General features: G+C 46.9%; 1 protein-coding gene across 1 annotated transcript; it reads left to right on the top strand.

The window, feature by feature from the left end:
• Window positions 1-1,891: 1,891 nt before the first annotated feature.
• On the top strand, window positions 1,892-18,029 carry TRIB1 (tribbles pseudokinase 1). Its single transcript, XM_070940331.1, has 3 exons — window positions 1,892-2,490; window positions 6,606-6,898; window positions 15,567-18,029. The coding sequence occupies exons 1-3, from the start codon at window positions 2,119-2,121 to the stop codon at window positions 16,033-16,035; spliced, it is 1,134 nt and encodes a 377-aa protein (XP_070796432.1). The 5' UTR covers window positions 1,892-2,118; the 3' UTR covers window positions 16,036-18,029.
• The last annotated feature ends 7,786 nt before the right edge of the window (window positions 18,030-25,815 follow it).

Here is a 25,815-nt window from a genome sequence, read left to right as displayed (position 1 = left end):
ATGCTAGCAGCAACCCGTATCAACCATTAGAATAGAACAGAACAGAACAGGACAGGACAAGATAGAATAGAATAGAATTTTTTATTGGCCAAGTGTGATTGGACACACAAAAAATCTGTCTTGGTGCATACGCTCTCAGCGTACATAAAAGAAAAAATACGTTCATCAAGAATCATAAGGTACAACGCTTAATGATAGTCATAGGGTAAAAATCCTATTAGCACCAGTCAATGGTATTTGTGATGCATTTTTGAATGCTCAGTTGACTGAGTTTCATGTTCGATGATGGTGATGATAATAGTCAAATAGACTATTCATAGTCAAATAGAATCATTAAAGGAAGCACGCCAAAAGAGGGACCAAACAAAATGTGAAAGACAAAAAGTAAATCTTTTTAAATCGTTTGAAATAATTAAATTGAATTGCTGAATTGTCCTCCAGCGAGTTTTTCCTGTGGCAAAGTCAGCTACGGGCAAATTGCCCAGCGGCAAGTTGGATGAAACCAGCTGTCCCATTCCGGAGCTACACTTCCAAAGCACCCGAAGGCCAGACAAGGAATAATGGATGGAAACTGACCAAGGAGAGATTCAACCTAGAAATAAGGAGAAATTTTCTGACAGTGAGAACAATCAACCAATGGAACAGAAGTTGCCTTCGGAAGCTGTGGGAGCTTCATCTCTGGAGGCTTTCAAGAAGAGACTGGACTGCCATCTGTCAGAAATGGCGTAGGGTCTCCTGCTTGAGCGGGGGTGGGGTGGACTATATGACCTATAAGGTCCCTTCCAACTCTGTTAATCTGTTACTATCTGTTACTTCCAGTGTCTCGCCCCTGGGGGGAAAAAAGCAGGGCGCATCGATGGGTTTGAGGCCTGGCAACTGGGACCTTCACCCAGGGCTGAAATCCAGCAGGTCCTGACAGGTTCTGGAGAACCGGTAGTGGAAATTTTGAGTAGTTCAGAGAACCAGCAAATACCACCTCTGGTTGGCCCCAGGGAGGGGTGGGAATGGGGATTTTGCAGTATCCTTCCCCTGGAGTGGGGTGGGAATGGAGATTTTGCAATATCCTTCCCCTGGAGTGGGGTGGGAATGGGGATTTTGCAGTATCCTTCCCCTGGAGTGGGGTGGGAATGGGGATTTTGCAGTATCCTTCCCCTGGAGTGGGGAGGGAATGGAGATTTTGCAGTATCCTTCCCCTGGAGTGGGGTGGGAATGGGGATTTTGCAATATCCTTCCCCCAGGAGTGGGAAGGGAATGGGGATTTTGCCGTATCCTTCCACCGGAGTGGGGTGGGAATGGGGATTTTGCCGTATCCTTCCCCTGGAGTGGGGTGGGAATGGGGATTTTGCAGTATCCTTCCCCTGGAGTGGGGTGGGAATGGGGATTTTGCAGTATCCTTCCCCCAGAAGTGGGAAGGGAATGGAGATTTTTGCAGTATCCTTCCCCTGGAGTGGGGAGGGAATGGAGATTTTGCAGGATCGTTCCCCTGCCACGCCCACCAAGCCCCGCCCCGCCTACCAAGCTCCGCCCACAGAACCGGTAGTAAAAAAAACTTGGATTTCACCCCTGCCTTCATCCCCCCACCACCACCTTTGGCTCCCTCCCCACTTCCACGCTCCATCTCGGTCTATGCGGAGCGCACAGAGAGAGAGAGAGAGAGAGAGAGAGAGAGAGTGCGCGCGCGCCCTCGCCCGCCCGCTTCTCTCCGCTCGCTCCCGCGGCTTCTGAATGGAGCCGAAGCCGCCAATGAGCCGGCGGGCTGGCACCCCGCAGCCCCGCCCACTTCCCTTTGCGTCACGGGGCACTTCGGATGCGCTCCCAGGAGTTTGGCAGAAGCGCCGGCAGACGGTGAGGGCGGCTGGGCGCGCACGGAGCTGCTGTCGGCGGGGGGGGCTCCAGGAAGGGATGCGCGCCAGCCCGGACGGCATTGCCCAACGCTCGCTCACCGCCCGCGCGGCTGCTCACAGCGACCTTTAAGGCGGAGCGGGTGGAACCAGCCGGGAGAAGAAAGCACGGCAGCCCGCTCGGCTCCTTCCGTCGGCTGCCCGTCCGGCTTCCTTTGGCGCAGGAGCTCGAGGTCCTGCCTGCCTGCCTGCTCGGCCGCCGCCGCCTTCCAGCTCCATGAGCCGCCAGCTGGAACCCCGCAGCCCCGCCGCGCTTCTGCACTCGCCGGCGGCCGCTCCCCGCTGCCGGAGCGCCCCTGCCAAGCGCTTGCTTTTGCACGACGCCGCCGCCGCCGCCGCCAGCGAGGAAGCTCCGGCCGCCGCCAAGTGCGCCCGCCTGGCCGTCGATTACACCGCCGCCGCCGCCGTCCCCCAGGATTGCCTCAGCGCGCCGGGGTCGCCTTGCGCACCGGTTCCGCCCGGCGAAGCTTCGCTTGCCAGCGCCCAGGGCCCCAGCTTGGTGGCCGGCTACCTTTTGTTGCCCTTGCTCGACCGGGAGCACGTTTCGAGGGCGCTCGACATCAACACCGGCCGGGAGCTGCGTTGCAAGGTAAGCCCGGGGCGCGATCTGGGCAGCCTCTGCAGCCGCCTTCGGGGATTTGCGGGCGGGCGAGAGAGAGCGACCTTCCCCCGGGGCGGTGGGGAGACCAACAGCGCGCCGCTTCTTCGCCCTGAATGGGACTCGGTTAACGGCAGCCGTGACGATGAATAGCCGGCGTTTTCAAGGGCAGCCGGATCGGCTGTTGTGCAGCGCAAAGCGAAGATCTTGACTTGCAAGGCTGAGCCTTTGGACGACGGTGTGTGTGTGTGTTTGTGTGTGTTTGTGCGAAGGGGGGGGGGAACAACGTGAAAGGAGCCTGGATAGCTCAGCAGACTAATGCATTGTAATTTAACTCCAGCTGTCTGCAATTAGTAAGTTCGAATCTCCCCCAGGCTCGAGGTTGACTCAGCCTTCCATCCTTTCTAAGGTAGGTAAATTGAGGATCCAGTTTGTGCGGGCAATAAGCTGACTTTGTATAAATATACAAAAGGATGAAGGCTATTGCTTAACTGCATTGTAAGCCGCCCTGAGTCTCCGGAGAAGGGCGGCATATAAATCTAATTTAAAAAAAAATTGAGAACTCGGTCCGCAAATTGCCTCTCGAACCCCACGAGTTCCCTTCTGCCTTTTGCTTTTAAAGGGGAGCTTTAAAAAGCAAAGAGAGAGAGAGAGAGAGAGAGAGAGAGAAGCCCACATTCCCACTGAAGGGGGGCTTCCTTCCGAGGAAACCTCAACATCTGGAAGCCGAGAAGGCATCGATATGTGCCGGGATCGGAACAAAAAAAATAAAATAAATAAAATAAAAAATTGAAGGTCCCGGGAAAGAAAAGAAAAAATACCTGCAAAAAACGCGATGCCTTTCTGAAAATTCCCAAAATTGGGACCCGATTCGCTTTGCAAGCGCAGACTTTGGCCCAGAAATGGGTCCCCCCCCCCCCCCGCGATATTTGGGAGGTGGATATGGATGCACGAAGAAGCGAATCCCTGCAAGAAAAGAAGCGCATCCTGGCTGGATGCGTGCGTTGTGTATATGTGTGTATTTTTAACTGCATCGGGAAAAGGTCCTGGGAGTAAGGAAGGGTTAAGGTTTCCTCCGTCATCCTCCTCTTGTTTTCCGCTCCCCTCCTTGCAGCCTAGTACGCAAGCAGGACTTGACTGCCACTAGAGCTGGGGAGAGCTTTCCAAGTTTTCCATGAGGTCTCTCCTCGGCTCTTTAAATAAAACACGCACTGTGCCTCCCCTCGCTTCCTCGCCTTGCCGGGAGAGAGAAAGGCAGAAGCTGCAGCCGTGAAGTTTCCTACTGCCACCTGCCGGCTCTCTGCAACAAATGGGGCTGCTCCAAACGTTAAAAGTCCACGGTGGAACTCTTGGGATTAATAACAGGAACAGAGGTCATCTAGTCCAACCCCCTGCTCATGCAAGAGACCTATCCTAGGGATTCGAACCGTCAACATGCTGACCTTTCTGATCCACAGGCTCAGCATCCTTTGCCACTGAGCCACCTCGTGATGCAGGAGAGGGTGTGTGAAGAGTCCTTGGAGGTCATCTAGTACAACCCCCTGCTCATGCAGGAGATCTATCCTAGGGATTCAAACCGCCGAACTGCCGACCTTTCTGATCAAGCTCAGCATCTTAGCCACTGAGCCACCTCCTGATGCAGGAGAGGGTGTGTGAAAATCCACCTGCTGCCATATAATGGACTCCCTCTAGAGCAGGTGTTCCTCCTCCCCAAACTTGACAACTTTCCTCCTCCCTCCCAAACTTAACAACTTTGAAGTCTCAATTCCCAGAATCCCCCAGCCGGCACACTTAACTTTAAGATAATGTGGACTGGCTGGGGAGTTCTGGGAGTTGAAGTCCACCAGTCTTAAAAGTTGCCAAGTATGGAGATTCCTGCTCTACAGTAGAGCAGTGTTTCCCAACCTTGACAACTTTAAAGATAGGTGGACTTCAACTCCCAGAATTCCCCAGCCAGTCTATACATCTTAAAAAGTAACCAAAGTTAGACATGTTGGCTGGGGATTATGGGAGTTGAAGTCCACACTTCTTAAAAGTTGCCAAGGTTGGGAACCACTGCTCTAGAGAGCCTTTTGACCACTGACTTCCACTTTTAACCTCCTTCTGCTTTTCTCCTGGTTTTAGAAACAGCCTAAATATAGTTAGAACCCCGTATGCTCTTCCTTAAAGTGTAGTAGTTACAAGCAGGCGTGCCTCCGGTTAGGCTCTTAAGTTGCCAGATCAACTTCCCTGATACACCTTACAATCTACATTCTAACACAGGGCAGATAATAACAGAGAAAAGAGAAGAAAAGGAACGTAAGTGGGTGGGTAGAATTTTGTTTTGTTTTGTTTTTAGGTCCCAGGCAATTCTGGGAGTTGAGGTCCACAAGTCTTAAAGTTGCCAAGGTTGGAGACCCCTGTTTTAGAGGATTGCCTGTTCTGGCTTGCAAACTCTTTGACCTGTGGTGAGAATTGCTCTTTTCCAAGTCAGGAAAATCGGTCTCATTCTCTTGAAATATTTATTTTTTTAACCTCCGCTGGGTTTGCAACCAGGCTGGTGTAGCCTAACACGGCTTTAGCATGTATGGGAGATGAAGTTCCGATAGAGAAGAGGACTTTGATGATCCCCACCCACCCAAGAGAGAAAGTAGCGAGGAAGAAGAGGCTCTGTGTGTGTGTGTGTGTGTGTGTGGGAAAATTGTTTGGAGACCCTTTGCAATATATTTTCTCTCTGGGAGTTTGTGCCAAGTTGGAAGAGTCACCATTTCCAGCTTGGCTTAGGATGTGAGTAAGCTCTTTGCAAGTCCCAGAACATGATTGCAGTCTTGCAAAATATCTGTGAATAAAGTATGAGAAGCTTTAATCTTCTTCTTCCTTGCCTAAATGTTTCAGCTCGGTTGCCTTCACCTTTGTTTGACTCACTGGGAGGTGATTGCTTTGGTGGCTTTTAATAGCTCTTCAAACCTCCCCCCCCCCAAACACACCTCCCCTTCATTTTTCCTTGACCGCTCCGGAGAAGGGAGCATTACTGTACATACGTGCTGGCAAGGAATTGCTGGTCAGTGTTTACAGTGAGTGTGCAAAGGATTCAGGGCTGGGTTTTTTTTGTTTTTTTGGTCTTCCTCGAATGCAAAAAGCAGGAATTGCAGATATTAAAAGTTTTAATGCAAAGAGGCGTGATGTTTAAGCGGTGTCTGGAGAGAGGTATCCCAAACAATACGGTACATCAGAACTACTTTCCCAGATTAGATCAGCGTTTATTTGGTATCGGGTTTTCCAGTAGGCTGTTAGCTGGATACTTCTTGTCCTTGTTAGGGAATTAAGACTTTCCTTGCTATCTAATGCCAGATGCTCTACAGGCAGAAGTTCTCTCTAGCTCAGGAAGAGCCTTATGTACCTCCAGGAGGTGGTAATTTCCAAAACCTAGCAGCCCAAGACATCATGCGGATCTTGGGCCATGAGGGATGTCCTAGTTCAACAGTTTGGGAGATGGCCAAGTTGCCACCCTTTCTTTCAGCTACTTGGACTATTGTTATTCCATCACGTTCCCAAAATAAAACCCCCTTCCTCATCTAAATATCTTTGCACAGAAACGAAATGCATCTTAACTTCAGTTGCCTGGTCCAGGAAGTGTATAATTCTTCCAAAAGCTTGATTTGTCTCTCTTTTTCCATGCTGTTCTGTTTGGATCATAGCCGCGTTCTTCAAAGGCGGCAGTTTCTGCGATCTCCTCTTTGGTGGGTGGTTTGATGGAGAGTCTTCCTGTACTAGTAATTGTAAGAACATGGCTTAATGAATGTAGAGATGTCAATAGAAGAGAATATTTGTAACTCAAGGTTTTTGGTGCTCTCTGAACTTGGCTGTTTCTTGTAGACGTTTCATTACCCCACCAGGTAACATAATCAGTGATAGAAAGGAGTGTGGTTTCTAATAAAATCCTGGTCGTGTTTTCTAATTAGGTAATGAAATGTCTGCAAAAAAGCAGCCAAGCTCAGGGAGCACCAAGGACCCCACAACTGCAGATATTTTAATCAGGATCCATCAAGGTAATCTATCATGCTGCTTGTATTCTCCAATAAAACCTTATTTAATCTCTTTTTTTCCCTTCTTGGTTCTATCTCTAGGTCTTCCCTCTCAAACACTACCAGGACAAAATCAGGCCTTACATCCAGTTACCATCACATCGAAACATCACTGGGATTGTGGAGGTCATCCTCGGAGAAACGAAGGCATATGTCTTTTTCGACAAGGACTTTGGTGACATGCATTCCTACGTTAGGAGCTGCAAGCGTCTGCCGGAGCAGGAAGCCGCTAGACTCTTCAAACAGATTGTGTCTGCAGTCGCTCACTGCCACCAGTCTGCCATTGTGCTGGGGGACCTCAAACTCAGGAAATTTGTGTTCTCTAATGAAGAAAGGTGAGCCGATGGGCCTATGTGATGGTTGGCTTTCAGGCCTCTCTCCAAAGAGGATCCTCAGACCACGTGCTCCCAATTGCCACGTCTAATACTAAACCCGTAGTCTTTGTGTTTTTTGGTTTTCGTCGCTAGGCCGGGTTTGGCCCAGGCGAGGCCAGTTGCTTACCCCTGCTGTGAATCATAGAGCAGTTCTCTGTACCAAATAGGCCTCTTTAGAATGAAGAAAAGATGGTGATCCAGTCTGGGGAAACTAGTACTTTTATTTTTTTTCTGAAGGGAATAATTTATTTATTTATTTATTTAATTAGTCCAATTTATATGCCGCCTTTCTCCGTAGACTCAGGGCGGCTTACAATGCATTATAGCAATAGCCTGCATACTTTTATGTATATACCTGCTTATTAGGGCTTTCGGCCCCCCCCAAGCGGTGTTGTTCTATACAAAGCTGGCTTATGGCCCCTACAATCCGGGTCCTCAATTTACCTACCTCGAAAGGATGGAAGGCTGAGTCAACCTTGAGCCTGGTGAGATTTGAACTCGCACTAATTGCAGGCAGCTGGCAGCTAAGTGCTAGCACTTAACAGCACTTAGTCCGCTGCACCGCCGAGGCTCCTATATAATATCTGGTAACACCTCCCATAATGTGTAGCAAGCCACAGCCATTTTGATGATAGCCTGCGAAATTATACCCTTAACGCTGTTGGGAAGGGCAGATAGGCAGAGCACATTCAAGGGACAATGGGCATCCCAGGTGACCTTCCCTTTTCTTATTTCAAGCCCAACATTTTTGCCATGCTAGTAAGCGAGTGGTGTTATATAAACAGCTGCCTCACTTCTGGCTGGGATCCAAAGAACTATTACACTGAAGAATGTATAAATGTCTCAACCTTGGCATCTTGAAGATATGTAGACTTCAACTCCCAGAATTCCCCAGTCAGCATACTCTGCCTTGATTTGCTGGCACCCTCCAGGCCAAGGCCAGGGCAGTCCTGGGTGCCATTATTCCCCCTCCTAATGCATCAGTTACTGCTATAAAAATACTAATAGGAGTTGTGGATTACTCATTGGGTGGTTGTGAGGTCAAGGAAGAGAAAGCATTCAGCTCTGTAATAAAGAGCAGCCATAAAATAATGCCCCAAATGTGACACAATCTTGCCTGCCTCTTTAGATCAGCAAAACAGGCTGAACAAGTAGACAACAAATTATATACAGGTAGTCCTCGACCTGCGACTAAAAGGGAGCTGAGAATTTCCGTTGTACATTATGAGGTTCGTAAGCCGAGACACTCACGTAACTAATCCTAAACTGATGACATTTTTGTGGTTGTCATTAAGCGGATGTCATGGTTGTTAAGTGAACCCGTTGTCCCCAATGTGTGTTTTGTTGCTGGAAATTAGATATAAATTCAAGTTTCTGGCCAAAAAATAATATGACCATGGGATGCTACCAACAGTTGTAATTGCACACCGGTTTTTACCCAACATGTCACTGCAGGGGGAGGCATTAAAACTTTGAATCCGGGTTATAAGTCATTGGGGGGGGGGAGGAGGTCTGTCATAACTTGGAACGGCCAGTCGTAAGTCAAAGACCACCTGTAATGGAGCCTTTGCCTTTTCTATTAACCCAGCAGCTTTGTGTGGGATGATTGATCCATTCTTGGGGAATTCTGGGAGTTGAAGTCCACACAACTTCAAGCTGCCAAGATTGACAAACTCTGGTCTAGTGAAATGTTGAAAGTTGAATGATTGCAATGTAGGCATAGCACAAATAATTTTTGAAACGTGACATGTTTTCTCTGTTCCTGACCTCCTTGCAGGGGTGGGTTCTAAATTTTTTTACTACCGGTTCTGTGGGCGTGGCTTATTTTGTGGGTGTGGCTTGATGGTCATGTGACAATTCTTTAGGATTTATTTATTTATTGGTTCGATTTATATGCCGCCCTTTTCCGGACGGCTTACAATGCGTTAAGCAATAGCTTTCATACTTTTGTATATACCTGCTTAGTAGGGCTTTCACCCCCCCCAAAGTGGTGTTCTTTTTTATACAAAGCTTATTGCCCCCACAAACTGGGTCCTCATTTTACCTACCTCGAAAGGATGGAAGGCTGAGTCAACCTTGAGCCTGGTGAGATTTGAACTTGCAGTAATTACAGGCAGCTGGTGTTACTTAACAGCGCTTTAGTCTGCTGCACCACCAAGGCTCATTTTACATTTAGCAGAGGTACTGGTCTACCAGGCTTTTAACCGTTTGCAGAGCTGTACCAGTCTACCCGTTTATTTTTGCAGGCACTGATCTACTCGTGTATTTTTGCAGGCACTGGTCTACCCATTTATTTTTGCAGGCACCGGTATACTCATTTGTTTTTGGAGGCACCGGTCTACCACCAAACTGCCTTTTACTACTGATCAGCTGTAGGGTGGCCCTTTGAAGCCCCATGGCAAGAGTTTAAACAGTTTTTCCTTATAGCCCATCAGCTGGGACTCAGGAGGCAGCAATAGATTGGGGGTGGGGCCAAATAAAAGGTAAGAATAACGCGGGATGGGTGGGGGTGCGGGGGGGGGCAGAACCGGTTCGGTGATGTCATATCGTCACCGCTACCAGCTCGGCGGAACTGGGCCGATCCGGGAGGAACCCACCACTGCCTCCTTGGGCTACTTTTTAGACCTTGAACCTCATGGCGCTGTTTTTAATCAGACTGCTTTCTTCCTTCCACATTTTTCTTCCTCCACAAATCCCACTTAAATATCCTTTCCAAAGATATCACAAAAAGGTTCCTAGGAGAAGCACGCATGCTTGTTTGTTTAAATTGCAATTCTTTCCGCCTCTTAAGGTCATTTTTGTGCTTTTTTTTTTAAAAATCTACATTCTTATTGGAGCAAATAAATACATAATGCAGGATGGTGTATGAACAAGAAGCTTGTTTGTCCCAGAGTTATGAACTGGCAGTTTGGTGCCAGATCCTGGCTTCTCAGCAGGGGCACACATGACTAGGTTAATCCTTGTCGGATGTTTGAATGTTAAGCTTTTTCACTGAGGCTCGTTTGTACACAATGTGCCATGCGTGCCCTTAAGGATCTTAAGTTGCCATATTTGCAAACAAATAAATTCACTACAGAAACGGGGATGGGATTCTGATTGCTAAGTGAAATAGCTTAATTTTCGACTAACAGACTCCAGCTGCGGGCATGAGATTGGAGGCTGTTTAAAATCCAAAATGCTTCCTCTTGATTGAGCTGAAGCTTCCCAATGGTTAATTGGCTTCCATCCAAACAATTTTAAAAAAAAAGAAAAGAAAAGAAAGAAACTAGCATAACTGGTCTATGAATGACTTTGTCCCATGCGGTTTGACTTGGATTACAAGGTTAGGTGTGCGGCGGAGTAGACATGAATTAAAGATTGATGTACTTTTAAGTGTCATGCATTTAAATGAATTGTATTTGGGCATTGACGGCAAATGAGAATTAGATAAAGAACCTGTGATGAATGGAAGGGTTGGGAGAATGGAAGCTATACAGAGAGGTTACAGGCTTAGCTGGGAATGCCATCAGTGGCACAATGGGAAGGAATGAGTGTGTTTTCGGCAATTGCGTACAACCTATTTGTGTGCCCTGCTAATCTATTGTTTCAATAAAGTCTTGAAACTTTATTGAAGGTCACAAAACTGCCTTGGCTACCTTCAGATTTGGAGGCCTTCAGGCCACCTTGGTTTGATGTAGAAGGAATAGCGTTGGGGTCAACTCAATACTATTCAGCCCAGATTTTCTGTTGCTAAACAAGACAATTGCTAAGTGGGTTTTGCCCCATTTTACAACCTTCCCTGCCCCAGTTGTTAAGTGAGTCACTGCAGTTGTTAAGTTAGTGACGCAGTTGTTAAGTGAATCTGACTTTCTCATGGTCTTCGCTTGTCAGTAGGTCGCAAAAGGGGATTGCATGACCCTGGGGCACTGCAACCGTCATAAATAGGAGTCAGTTGCCGAGCATCTGAAGTTTGATCAGGTGCCTCCAGAAGTTGTGAATGCTCCAACACTGGAAGTTTTGAAGATGATGTTGGATAAGCATTTGACTGAAGTGGTGTAGGGTTTCCTGCCTAAGCAGGGGGTTGGACCAGAAGACCTCCAAGGTTCCTTCCCACTCTGTTATTATAAAAGACTTCTAAAAGACTATGGGGATGCTGCAATGGTCATAAGTGTGACAAACTGCCATAACTAATTTTTTTTCCCAGTGCCGTTGTAACTTTGAACGTCTCTAAACAAATGGTTGTAAGTTGAGGATTACCTGTGATGCACAGCTCGGCACCATCTTCCTCCTATCCCCGGTGTAGGTTTACATTGTATTTTTAGAGAACGAGTCGTGTAGTTTGTGTTAATCACAGTTTGTGCTGAGAGCTGGCCCAGTTTATTGGCTATCTTGAAAGAATTGGGTGGTCCTTTCGATCTTGGCCCTATGCAGGGGTGAAATGCTACCGGTTCACACCAGTTCAGACAAACCGGTGGTGGCGGCAGGTGGTTCGGAGAACCGGTAGTGGCGGCAGCAGAGCAAGGCTCTGCCCACCCGCCTGGATGTCTTTACTTCCTGGTTTTAACCCGTTTTTTACTCTCTGCGCATGTGCAGAAGGCTTTGCACATGCATAGAGGGTCCAAAATTGCATGTGACATGCGCACTTCCAAACCGGTAGGGAAGATAAGTAGATTTCACCCCCTGCCCTAAGGGCAGGTGGAAAGAAAATGTTGTGAAGTATCAATGGATGTATTTCACAGGCTTGGGTGCACGCTGCTCCACCCAAGCTCACGACTGTGCCAGCAATGCAAGGTTACTTTTCTTTGCCCTCCTCTGGACATAAACTGTAGGACCCCTTAAAGAAAGAGTGCTACGGGCAGAAGGGAGGAAGGTAGGGATTTTTGAGATCCTCCCTTTGAAGATAACTGTAGTTGGGTCGTGTGTCAGCTGGCCCAGAATAGGTAGGAAAAAGCAGCCCATTTGAACTTGGTGGGAGTCCTGCTTTTGGCATCCAAAGCAATTTCACGCCCGATTGCTGCAATCCGTACATTACTTTGAAGTGATGGAGCACAGTTGCTTGTGAATGCTAGGGATTGTGTCGTTAATTCTCCCTGTATGCGCGCCCGCGTTGCGTGCTCTAAAGCCTTTGGTGTTTAATTTCACTGTTTTTGGTTTGGGTGAAGGAGCAGCTGATTGTTCTGTGTTAAATTAAGGAACAAATTATTCCCAGCCTAATTCTGAATTCTTGAATCCGGTAGGGGTTGCTCCTCACTATGGACTGGAGGTCCAAAGATAACATTCATTTCCCTAAGACAGGGGTCTGCAACCTTAAATACTCAAAGAGCCATATGGACCTGTTTCCCACAGAAAAGAAAACACCGGGAGCCACAAAACCTGGGTGGGCGTAGCCAACCCGATATCACTCACTTCCACCAGTCATATGACCGCCCCTAGCCACGCCTACCCAGCCAGTCATTAGGGCAGAGAACCAGTTGTTAAAAAACACCGGGAACCACAAAATCCTTTTGACATCTCTCTCTCTCCCCTCCCTCCCTCCCTCTGTATCGCTCTATGTCTCTCTATCTCCCCCTCTCTCTGTATCTCTTTGTCTCTGCCCTGGCCGCTTCTCCATCCCCCGCTGTCGCCCTTACCTTCTCAGGCCAGGCGAGGAGTGACTGGGAGGGGAGGGGAGGGCCAGCCAGTGGTGGGATCACCGACAGGAAGCCACAGCAGAGGGTCCAAAGAGCTGCATGCGGCTCCAGAGCCGCAGGCTGCTGACACCTGCCCTAAGAGTAGATTACATCGTCGTCGTCTTCTTGCATTTAATTCCTGTGTCTCTTAGTCCCAAACCTTTTGGGGTTTTTTTTGGGGGGGGGGGGTGTTCAGGGCTCCTGTTGCAAATTAGCACTTCTAAATAACAGTGGGATAGTGGCACATGAATGTGGGCATCCAGAGTAACAGTTGGGACAAAGAGATTGCTGAATGGAAGCTTTCATGGTGAGATGGGTAGCTGGGTTTCTGTACCGTAGATGAAGCATCTGAGCTGTTCTCCTGCTTAAGTGTTTTCAGTGCCATTAGGTGACTTTGTAACTTCCAGCCATCGGGCGCTCAACGAGGGTTTTAACAGGCGTGTGTGAATCAGTCAATCAAAGTCAAGGTTGAAAAGCCTGTAGCGAAACAATGGCTCTTTGGCAACCAGCGGGGCCTGGGGATGAGAGCAATCTATCAGAAAGTACATGTTGACCTAAAAAAAAAATAAAACAACAACAGCAACTGTTTCTCCTTGCAGGGAAACAGTTGTTTGTTGGCTGCCTGTGATAAATTTGAATCACTTGCTGAAATAGCAGATTGCCCCTCCGTGCTGCTAATTTAGAAACTTAGTAATTGCACAGGGTTGATGTTGTGTGCAACGCGTTTGGTAACCCCGGAGGTGAAGCAATATTGGGCAAGAGGTTAGCCTTTAGTAAGCACAGGTGTGAAAACATGAGTCCCACCAGCCAGTTGGAGAGCAGGTAGGGCAATCTGACTCATATTTTCCATGTACAGGACCAGCTAGGAGAGGGGAAAGGGAGGAGGAAGGTCAGGGCAAGGAGGCTGGCCAGCCAACGGTGTCAGGAAAAGCGGCACCCCGCCCCACAGAAGCCGGAAAATATTTAATCCACAAATATAAAAAACAGCACTCTAGCAATGCAAGGTTTGGGGAAGAGAATTCTGCATAAAATAAAAGCTGCACGGCTCTTTCTGTACATGTGCTGTGAATTGAGGGGTGGGGATGTTGTATAAACTGAACTAGAGAGTTACGACTATTTCAGGAACAAAAGGGATGTAAGTTTTGGCTGCAATCCCATCAGCGAGTTAAGGCTTGATGTCACCAAGACAAAACTGGCTTTCATCCAAGATCATCGTCGCCCTGTGAATGTGTCTTGCTGTAATGGAGTCTTTCTCATTTGCACATGTCATTTCCTTCACTCCTTTCTCCTTCGATGACTGACAACCCATTGACAATCCAGCCAGTGAGGTTGGATACTGGCTCTCTTGTGGCCTCATTCATGCCTAGAAGTTTTGCTGTGATTTTTTTTTTCCTTTGAAGAGGTGGCCATTCTGAAGGAAGCAAATGATGGCTAATTTATTCCCTTCATCCGCGTTACAGATAGTGCTCGACTTACAACCACAATTGAGCCCACAGTTTCCATTACTAAACAAGACAGTTGCTAAATGAGTTTGGGCCCCATTTTATTTATTTATTTATTTATTTATTTATTTATTTTTTAAATTTTTATACCGCCCCCTCTCCCAAAAGACTCGGGGCGGTGAACAACCAAGATTAAAAAACATACGATATAAACATTAAAATACATTTAAAACAAAATTAAATCCAATGGCTTTCCCCAATTTAAAACCCCTTACCCATAAAATTCACCAATAAAAAATTTTAAGCCAGCTTGGCTTGCCGAAATAGGAACGTTTTCAGAGCCCGGCGAAAGGTTCGGAGGTCCGGGATCAGTCATATCCCTGGGGGTAGCTCATTCCAGAGGGCGGGTGCCCCCACAGAGAAGGCTCTTCCCCAGGGGGTCGCCAGTCGACATTGCCTGACCGACGGCACCCTGAGGAGACCCTCTCTGTGGGAGTGTATTGGCCGGTGGGAGGTTATCGGTGGCAGAAGGTGGTCTCGTAAATAACCGGGCCCTAAGTCATGGAGCGCTTTGAAGATGAGAACCAACACCTTGAAGCGCACCCGGAAGACCACTTGAAGCCAATGCAGCTTTCTTGGCACACAGTGGTTAACGCTTCAGTGGTTAAGTTAGTAATACGGTTTGAACCGAATCTGCCTTCCCCATTGACTTCGCTTGACAAGGTTGCAAAAGGGGATTGCATGACCCCAGGACACTGCAACTGTCGTAAATACGAGTCAGTTGCCATCTGCCTGAATTTTGATCACGTGATCCTGGGGTCATCATTGCGAAAAACGGTCCTAAATTTCTTTTTTTCAGTGCCGCTGTAACTTTAAACGGTCACTAAACAAATAAGTTGTAAGGCAAGGACCCTGTGTCATTGAATGCATTTTTACTCATTGACCCCTGATGTCCATTGGTTTAACGTTTCAAGTGGCCCAGGTGTGTGAGCCATTGGGGTTCAAAAGCTGTGCTCCTGAGCATTTTGACGGTGGCGTTGGATCAACAATGGCTCACCCGTATAATAAAAGTGCCAATGTCCTTGAGAAGGGAACAGGCTGATGAACTTAGGTGAACTCCATAGCATGTGCCTTATTTTATCATCTTTGCAAATTAACCCTGTGTAGAAACTCTCAGTGGTGTTTTGATAATGCAGGCTGCTGTTTCAGAACAATGGCCGACGTTTGAGAGAAGTGTGGATGGGCCAGTGGTGAAATCCACTTACTTTCGCTACTGGTTTGGGTGCGCTCCCGCGGGAGAGCATGTGCACGCTATGCGCGCACCTCTTCTGCGCATGCGCAGATGGTTAAAAAACAGGACGTAATGACGTTCCAGCAGGTGGGTGGAACCTCCTGCCGCTGGCGCTACCGGTTCAGCGAACCAGATAGAACCGGAGAGGATTTCACCACTGGGATGGGCTCTGTTGCATGTATCTGTGTGAGTGTGGCATTTACCTCTCTGGCATTCTAACTGAGGTCTTGTCCTCTTCTGTCCTCCAGGATGCAGCTGAGACTCGAAAGCCTGGAAGATACCCACATCATGAAAGGAGAGGACGACGCATTGTCGGACAAACACGGCTGCCCAGCGTACGTCAGTCCAGAAATCTTAAACACAACGGGAACCTATTCTGGGAAGTCAGCTGACGTTTGGAGCTTGGGAGTTATGCTGTACACTCTCCTAGTGGGACGGTATCCCTTTCATGACTCAGATCCTACCGCCCTCTTTTCCAAAATCCGGCGTGGACAGTTCTGCATACCGGACCACGTTTCTCCCAAAGCACGGTGTCTCATCCGCAGCCTCCTTAGGCGAGAACCCTCTGAAAGACTCACCGCGCCGGAAATTTTGCTCCATCCTTGGTTCAACGCCGTTTTGGAATCTGGGTACGCTGACCAGGATGTACGAATCTCTGATCAAGTGGTCCCGGAGCAACTGAAGGAGGACAATGATATGAGCTTCTTCTTTTGCTAGCTCCACCTACTCAACTTTGCCTCGGGGACAAGAGATGTTGCTCTTGCGTGTCAGCGTTTTTGTGTCCGTTTTTGTGTCGGGGTCCATCTTGTAGATGCATCGCTTTCCAAAAGCCTTCTTCCACTCAGGACCATTGAGATCTCAAATGCACTTAACCCACAAGGTGGAAGGCCTCTTTATCTTCTTCCACGTCCACGAAAGTTTGAAATCTTGGCTTGCTAAATCTACGGATTCTCTACGGTGTCGAGGGGGGGGGACTGCCATCCATCTGGCGCAATCATGCTGAACGTTTGAACTAGAATCTGGAGAAAACAGCAAGCTAATGTTGGATTTCATTAGAAAAATCAGATTGCTTTAGCTGGAATTTGCAATACGGCTAGTCCTCGACCTACAGCCATCCATTTAGTGACCGTTTATAAAGTTACAACAGCACTGGGGGGGAAAAGCGACTTATGACCAGTTGTCCCACTTACAACCATGGCACCATTTCCCCACGATCACGTGATCAAAATTTGGGCACTTGACAACCGGCATATGATGGTTGCAGCATCATGTGGGTCACCATTTGTGAACTTCCCAGCCAAACAAAGTAAATTGAGGTGGGGGGGAGCTGGATTGGCTTAACAACCACCTAATTCACTTAACAACCGCAGTGATTCATTTAACGAGCAGGTTGTAAAATGGGGTGTAAGTCACTTAAACAACCACCTTGCTTAGTTCGCGGTGGAAATTTTGGTTCTCGGTTGTGGTCGTAAATTGAGGACTTCCTGTATAAATGTTGCAGCCTCTTGTTGCTTTCCTTCTTTTCTTCCGCTTTATAGAAAAGAGCTTTTGCGAGCTCCCTGTGCCTATTCATATCCACATGGCCTGGCTTCGCTGCCCAGTTTACTATTACAGCAATGGTAGAAGTGCCAGAGGATTCTCCTGCCTCCCATCCATCATACAGATGACAGGATCACCAGCTGGCCTTTGATTACAGAATCTTTTTGCGGGTGATGTAAGAGCGAAATGCAGTTGTGGTTCTTACGAAGCCGGGCAGGACTAGGGGATGATCCCAGTGCTAGAACGATGGATTGGCATTTAAAAAAAAAAAAAAGGAAGTGTGGAATAGGAGTCTGACAACGATTTCTAACAATTCTTTTCCCTCGTGTGGCTCTCGTATCCTTCAGGGCAGAGTCCAGCGGTTGTTTTTTGTTGGTTTCTTAGACAAGAGAAAGTCCAACTTGAACGTTTTTGACCTTCAAGGTGACAGGTTGGGTATCCAGCTCTTGCAAAACCTGTTGATCTTAGAGGCTCTATAGCCTTTTGAACAGCTGGATTTTACAGTTTGAAACCCAACTTGGTTAATCCAGATTTAAGGCTGCCGCTTAGCCTTTCAGCAGAGCTGTTGTTGAAGGGACAAATCCAGCAGCTAATCTTTTGTTATTTTGACCCGCAGGAGCCTTGATAATCTAGAATGAAGTGGCCTTGAGTCTGAATAAGATTTGGGGACACTTTGGTGGTGTTTTAGGCCTGCTTTGCCACACTCGGAGAGTTTCCACAGATAACAAAAGCGTGCGTTGTGCTGCCAATCCCAAAGGTGCCAAACTGTATTTAGCTTCCAGTGTTTTGCTATTGAAAGGGTCAGAACCATTAAAACGAATATCTCTGGCTTTAGGAAAAAGACCCCAGCCTCTCTCCATACATAACAACCTCAGTGGACCTCTTAAAATGGCGTCCATGCCATCTGAGTGAAGGGGCCCTCAGTGCTGTTCTACATTCTTGAATATCCATAGGATTTTAACCCTTAAAGCAGACAGGGGTCTCCAACCCTGGCAACTTTTAAGCCTGGCAGACTTCAACTCCCAGAATTCCCCAACCAGCAAAGCAACGCTGGCTGGGGGATTCTGGGAGTTGAAGTCCACCCATCTTCAAGCTACCAAGCTTGAGAAACACTGACTTAACACAACCGTGTGACTAACTTAACACGCTGCGGCGATTCACTTCACAACCGTGGCAAGAAAAGTTGTAAAACGGGGGGGGGGGGGGGAAAGGGAACTCAGTGTCTCGCTTAGCAGCAGAAAAATTTGGGGCTCGGCTGTGGTCGTCAGGCAAGGGACTGCCTGTATTTGATAGAAAAGGTGAAACCAATTTTCAACTTCTTCCATGACTCAGCAGCCAAACAGTTGTGGATGTGCATGTGACTTGACAATAATGCACTGTTTATGTTAGTGTTTTTAAGTACAAGTGTTAGCCAAGGGAGGATCTGTGTATGCTTACCTAGGTGTCGTTCTCACCCTCTGACATCACCAGCAAAAAGGGCTTCCAGGAAACAGAGGAAAAAGATTTCTATCCAACTCTGGTTTTGGTCCCTGCCCATCCCAAGTATGCCAATCCAAGACCAAGGGCAACTTTAAATCGGCAACTTTAAGACTTGTGGACTTCAACTCCCAGAATTAGTCTAGTGAAGAGAAGGATCAGGGGAGACATGTTAGCACTGTTCCAATATTTGAGGGGCTGCCACAGAGAGGAAGGGGGGGTGGGGTCAAGCTTTTTTCCAAAGCACCTGAAAGGCCAGACAAGGAACAGTTGATGGAAACTGATCAAGGAGAGATTCAACCTAGAAATAAGGAGAAACTTTCTGACAGTGAGAACAATCAACTGATGGAACAGAAGTTGCCTTCGGAAGTTGTGGGAGCTTCATCACTGGAGGCTTTCAAGAAGAGATTGGACTGCCATTTGTCAGAAATGGTGTAGGGTCTCCTGCTTGGGTGGGGGGTTGGACTAGATGACTTACAAGGTCCCTTCCAACTCTGTTAATCTATCTGTCTGAATTCCTCAGCCATCCAGCCCTTTTTGCTGGCGATGTCAAAGGATGAGAACAGCACCTTGGTAAACATGGCCAGCTGAGGAATTCTGGGACATGAAGTCCACACGTCTTAAAAGTTGCCGAGTTTGGAGACCCCTCTCTGCCCAAGACCACACCCCATCCGTGCACCTCCTGAGAATCCAGTCATTCCAGATACACTTTTCAAAGCTCAGGTCTTGGCTTTTGGATGCCAAATGTTAGCGGAAGCCGTCAATTTTAAGCATGCTTTCCCAAGCAGTCATCTGAAAGGGCCTGGTTTGGTTCCCTTGTATCTGTTGGGTGTCGCTCTGTAAGCAGCCTCAACATCCGAATAGAAAACACATCAGCCAAGGGTGGGGTGGCCTAACCTGAGAGTCAAAGATAAGCTGTATCTCGTTGTGTAGACTGAAAGGCAGTTGTGTTTTGGCTTTTTGTGCAAGTTGCGTGATGCAATACCCTGGCTCCCTCGAGTTCTCTTCTTGCCCAGTAGCTGAACCAGGAAGCAATACCAGCATGTTTTCCTTTTGACTTGCCAACTCTAATCTATAAAACTCTCCTTCTTTCCTTCCATCCTTCTGTCTTCTGCATTTTTGTTGCTTTCTGGCTGTAAGAGGTGGTCCTATTTTAATTTGTGATCCATAATTGATGCATTTTGCATAAGCATTAACTTTCTGAGTCAGATAATGAAGTCCTTGACATCGGGGTCCATTCCAGTTAAGTGTAAAAACAGGTTCTCGTTTTTCTCTGAGTTGTAGCTCCTCCAGACAGGAAAATTGAAAGAAGCTTGTGATAATTGGAAGAGAAGTTGGTTTCTTTTTGCTAATCACAGTCCAAAAAAAAAAAAAAAAAAGCTGAATCTGCTGTGGGCAGGCTTGTGAGTATGTCTGTGCAGAATCCACAAAGAAAGTGTTTTTGATAGGAAAGCACTTAGCTTATTTTTCTAAAACTGTCTGGGGGGGGTAGGCTAGGAGTAAGAATCAGTAATAAAACTACAACTCCCAGTATGGCTGTTGGGGAGGCATGCTGGGAATTGTAGTTTAGCTCGATGTGAAAGGCCTTAGATAAGAACACACTGCAGACTTACATAGCTTTATCTTTCAAGGTACAATGGGAAATGTAGTTCTGTGAAGCCATTGCTGATAATAAGCCTCGTACAATGACCGCAATAGCCATAGTTTCTTATAGACAGAGCTGAAAAAGTGAGGTTTTAAAATCTCATGCGATAACTATTTCAAGGCTTTTGCAAAAAATAATAAATAAATAAAAGGGCTCCCAAGATTCAGTGTGCTTTCTCTCCTGTGTACGTCTCATGCAGTGTTTTGTCACCGAGTTCTATTTTTCTAATTTAATAACTATGGTGCGTGTGCCCTAAATAAATCCGAGTTAGCAAAGAGCAGATTAAATGTGAATGATGGCTGGCAATACTAACTTGATAAATCAAGATAATTAGAGGTGAAAAGTTGTTGACCTTAATTGCACTAAGACTCTTGTGATTTGCTTTAATATATTTGTATCTGTGATACAGGTTTTTTTTTTAAAAAAATATCCTTGGACCTGCCTAGAACTCTGTATATTTTGGTAGGTGGAAAGTTAATAACACTGTTGAAACTCTGTAAATATGTACATATTTTGAGGATTATCATGACGAAAGTTGTAAAATTCCTGTACAAAAAAACTTTAATAAATCTGGTTTCATAACAAATTGTTTGCCTCCTTTGAAGCTTTGTGCGATTTCCTCATTTTTGATCCTGCCACAATCTCGCAACACTTGGCACTTAAAATGTCCCAGTGAAAACAAATACGACAGAGTTAAAAAAACACACAACAGCAAATTGCAAAATCAAAACTGGAAGGGAGTAGAGAAAAATGATAACAACAGGTGGTGTAGATGATGTTATTGAAACAACTTCAAAAAAAAAAAAGCTCCGTTTTTAATAACTTTCTAAAGTTTCTAGGGAGGGGCTGCTCTGGTTTCAAGGAAGTCCTATTCCATCACTGGTGCTACTCCAAAAAAGCAACATCTTCAAGTTTGCAGGATCCAATCTGAATCACCAGATTCAGAGGTTTATTCTTCACAAGCTTTTGGACTCATGCTGGAGCCCATCCTCCAGGAACTTCTCTCTCTCTCTCCAGAATGTGTCATTCTAGAGCAGGGGTCTCCAACCTTGGCAACTTTTAAGACTTGTGGACTTCAACTCCCAGAACTCCTCAACCAGCAAAGTTCAGCCAACAAAGCAAAGCTGGCTGAGGAATTCTGGGAGTTGAAGTCCACAAGTCTTAAAGTTGCCAAGGTTGGAGACCCCTGTTCTAGAGAGAGAGAAGTTCCCTGAGGTTGTGCTCCTCCAGCACAAGTGTCATTCTGGAGAGAAGTTCCCTGAGGATGCAAATGGGTAAATGCCTCCAACCAGAAAGATATTCCACACCATTTCCTCCAGTTATAAGCCTGCTGCTGGGTAGCTTGTGCCTGTCCATCCATTGATCAACTAACACCAGAGGAGAACAGACAGAAGTTCCATATTTACTTGGGTTCCATTATAACTTGGTTTTTTTTTCTTCCATCCAAACCTTCATAGTCTTCAGGATGAATATCATCTTTCTCTCAACAACTTGGAGTAGTGATGTAGAGTTCTTGCTGAAGAACTGTACATCAGCAACAGTAATTTCTCTCCCACCCCGCTCTCCATCTAATCTTGTTCCAGTCCTGTTAATCCAGGGGTGTCAAACTCTATTTCATAAAGCCGGGAGGTGACAAGGGTGTGAGTGACCGTGCCTTGCGCACGGTCACTCACGCCCTTGTCACCTCCCGGCTGGACTATTGTAATGCTGTCTACATGGGGCTCCCCTTGAAGAGCACTCAGAGGCTCCAACTGGTCCAGAATGCGGCCGCGCGGGTGGTTATGGGTGCAACTCGTTGTGCCCGCGTGACACCCCTCCTGCGCGAGCTGCACTGGCTCCCAGTGGTCTTCCGGGTGCGATTCAAGGTGTTGGTCACCACCTTTAAAGCGCTCCATGGCACAGGACCCGAGTACCTTCGAGACCGACTTCTGCCACCAATAGCCTCCCACTGGCCAGTTCGCTCCCACAGAGAGGGTCTCCTCAGGGTGCCATCAGCCAAGTTATGTCGGCTGGCGACACCCAGGGGGAGGGCCTTCTCTGTGGGAGCCCCAGCCCTGTGGAATGAACTGCCCCCAGAAATACGTAAGATCTCCGACCTCCGGGTGTTTCACTGCACACTGAAGACCCTGTTGTTCCGCCAGGCTGGGCTATCAACATAATAATTTTAAATTGGAGTATTTTAAATTTGTGGGGTTTTAAATTGAGCCAAATTTATTTAATTATTTTAAATTTTTAATCGATGTTTTGTCTTGTGTTTTTAAATAGGCTGTACACCACCCTGAGTCCTTCGGGAGAAGGGCGGTATAGAAATAAAATTATTATTATTATTATTATTATTATTATTATTATTATTATTATTATTATTATTATTATTATTATTATTATTAAGGGCCACATCAGGGTTGTGTTTGAGCTCTGGGGGCCATGGTGGGCGTGGCCAGGTCGACATCACTCGTATCCGGGGCACCTGTGGTGGCCTGAGTGCTGTGCTAGTGAAAACGGGCTCTCGAGATTTGCTTCTGGCTGCAACAGCCACCTGAAACCCTCTGCCAGGGAAAATAGAGCTTGGGGGAGACGGGGTTGCATGCGGTCCTCCCAAGCTCCATTTTCACTGGCAGAAGCACTGCAGACCTGTCTTTCACTGTTTCCAGGGCAGCCCAGCAGGCCAGATCTAAGCACCCCATGGGCCAGTTCCGGCCCTCAGGCCTTGAGTTTGACACCCCTGTGTTAATCCTATGGTCCTCCTCCCGTTTGTGGCTGTCATATGTAAGCTGGAATCCCCCAACTCACAATAACCAGATTAATAAGAATGATGTGGAATGTGGGCCAGAAACACAGGAGGGAGGGGCTCTTTTCCAGGGAGCAAAGTGACAAAGAAACTTGGAATCTTTGGTATGCAGAAAGAGAAGGAAGGTAGGCTCTCCCTAAGCCATTCACAGGATATTTCTAGTAATTATGCAGTGCTTTAGCCTGGCAAGATTTTTGTCATAGGCGAGCAGCAGTAAAGAAACTGCTCTGAAGTAACTCTTTGTGTTGTTCTTGGTTCTTTGAACTGGACACACAGAGGTTCGGACCGGTTCAGGCGAATCGGTAGTGGAAATCAGAGGTGGGCCCACCCACCTGCCCCGGCGCTATGCCGTCCTATTTAGCCATCTTTTTGAGGCCTGGCACATGCGTGGAAGGTATGCGTGTGAGCAAAGCGCACACGAGGAAGGCCGGGCACATGCGAGGAAGGTGCGCACGCGGGGCGAACCGGTGGTAAAAATAAGTGAAACCCACCGCTGCAGACACGCAATCGATCTTTAGGACCAGGGCTGTTGTCTGCAAGTACGTTTCTGCCTAAGTGTGTCATCTTGCCTATTCCTGGCTCTACAGGTAGTCCTCGACTTACAAAAGATCATTTAGTGACCGTTCAAAGTGATGAGAACAGCACTGAAAAAAGTGACTTAGGACCACTTTTCACACTTATGACCGTTTCAGCACCTCCAGGGTCACATGAGTTACAATTCGGATGCTTGACAAATGACTCACAGTTATGACGGTTGCAATGTCCTGGGGGCGGTGGTGGGATTCAGCCAGTTCGCACTACTTCGGGAGAACCAGTTGTTAACTTTTTGAGCAGTTTGGCAAACTGGTTGTTGGAAGAAATCATTAGGGTAGAGAACCGGTTGTTAATTATTAGGGTAGAGAACCACAACTGTCCGGGGGGGGGGTCATGTGATCTCCTTTTGCGACCTTCTAACAAGCGAAGCCAATGGGGGAAACCAGATTCACTTAACAATAGTGTTACTAATTTAACAGCTGCAAGTGATTCACTTAACACACACGGCAAGAAAATGTACTTGGTTAGTTGGTGAGCAGGAGTTATTTACCCGAAGCTGTCTTTTCAGTCCGTTTCCTGCTCTTATGGGACTAAAAGGTAATTACGCCAGCCTTCTCAGCTAGAGAACATGCAAGAATTCTTTTTTTCTGTAGGTGGATTGTATAGGCCAGTGATGGCTAACATTTTTGCCATCGCGTGCCAAAAGCGGGGGGAGTGTAGTGGGGTCACACGCACACATGCCCACATCCATAATTCTATGCGCCCCGCTGCCCCCTTGTGCTCCCCTCACTTTTGGCACGATGGCATGGTGGGCCCGGTAGGCCCGTTTTTTGCTCTCCCCAGGCTCCAGAGCCTTTCTAGGAGCCTGGGGAGGGCAAAAACGGCCTTCCCCAGCCCCCCAGAGGCCCTCCAGAGGCCCTCCGGAGGCCGGAAACAGTGTGTTTCCTGACTTCTGGTAGGCCCAGAAGGCCCGAAAATCAGCTGGCTGGTGCACGCATACGTGCTGGAGCTGAGCTCGTGTGCCCACCGATATGGCTCTGCGTGCCACCTGTGGCACCCGTGCCATAGGTTCGCCATCACGGGAATAGGCAAATTATAGGAAGGTTACATCTATTATAATTGATGTCCAGTAAGCTGTTTGTCATCTGGGATGCATTGCACCACCTCAAAATTTGCACCACAGTAACAAATTTTAGATTTCACCACTGAAGTTACCACACACAGCAAGCATAGTTTCCATGAACTTGCCAATTGGTCCCACAGCATCATCTCTCAAATTATTTTCCTAAAGTTATCTTGATGATGTATACATATGCAAACTACCTATGTAGATTGATTTAGATTACCCTCTCAATTCAGGGCACACTATATCTTAGATGGAAAAAGTTTCGTAACATGACATCTTAAAACGGCGAGAACCTTGTGATTTTAAGGTAAACAAATACAATACATGTCCAGCCAAGGATATTAAAAAACCATTAAAAATATGAGCGTAACTTTTGTTGACCTAGGAGAGGACTTAAAGTCTGGATGCTTTAATGTCCTGGACTTCCCTTGTTTGCAGCTGCTCATGGTCTTGAGGAGAAGGAAGGAGTTTTGAAGAAAATTTAAGCCAAAGTTATGGTAATAGCTAAACCAATATTTAACTCTGCTAAATTCTGCGTAAGCAAGGCTACGTGGATTAAAGTTATGAATGCTCATCTATCATATTTCGAAGGTTGTCATGATGGCGTATATTCCCATTTTAATATATTGATATCAGGCTGGAAAAACAAGTGACGAATTCTAATTTACGTTGCCTTTGTAGTTGAATGATAAATTCACACAATGACGCACTGATATATAACCCAAATTGTCACTCATAGTTGTATCCATTTCTTCTCTACAGATACCGTAGGATGGTTTGGGAACTATAGATTGTCCAGCAGTAGTAACAGCTGGAAGGACTGTGGATTGAACCCAAAAAATACACATATCAGGATATAAGATACCGTATTTTTTGGAGTATAACATGCACCTTTTTCCCCCTAAAAGGGGGTGAAAATTTAGATGCATCTTATACACTAAAGGTAGCCCCGCCCACCCACTGGCCCCCACCCTTTGGCCTCTGCCTCCCAGCAGTTTACCTCCTTGCAGCAAGAAGAAACAGCTCGTTTCAGTTTCAGCACAGCCTAATTAGCACAAGTTGATTGTATCGGCCTTTCGACTCTCAGCTGTTTTGCTCTCAGCTGTTTTATGTGGGCCTCTGTTGCTTGCTGAAAGGAGGTAAATTGCTGGGAGCAGATTTTTTTTTCTTGTGCTAATGAAGCTATGATGAAAACGAAAATGAAAGTAAAGCAGGCTATTTGCTGCAAGGAGGCAAAATTGCTGGGAAGCAGAGGCAGAGGCAGATTTCTTTTTCTTGTTTTCCTCATCAAAAAAGGTAAGTGCATCTTATAGTCTGGAGCATCTTATACTCCAAAAAATATGGTAACTCAAGCTATACATTACACACTAACCCCAAGTTATCTGAAAC

Source organism: Pituophis catenifer, unplaced genomic scaffold (genome assembly GCF_029215685.1).
Source record: "Pituophis catenifer annectens isolate HBS135680 unplaced genomic scaffold, rPitCat1.0.hap2 SCAF_3, whole genome shotgun sequence".
NCBI classification, from domain to species: Eukaryota; Metazoa; Chordata; class Lepidosauria; order Squamata; family Colubridae; genus Pituophis; species Pituophis catenifer.
The sequence above is the reverse complement of the archived record's forward strand: the minus strand, read 5'-3'. Positions and strand labels throughout refer to the sequence as shown.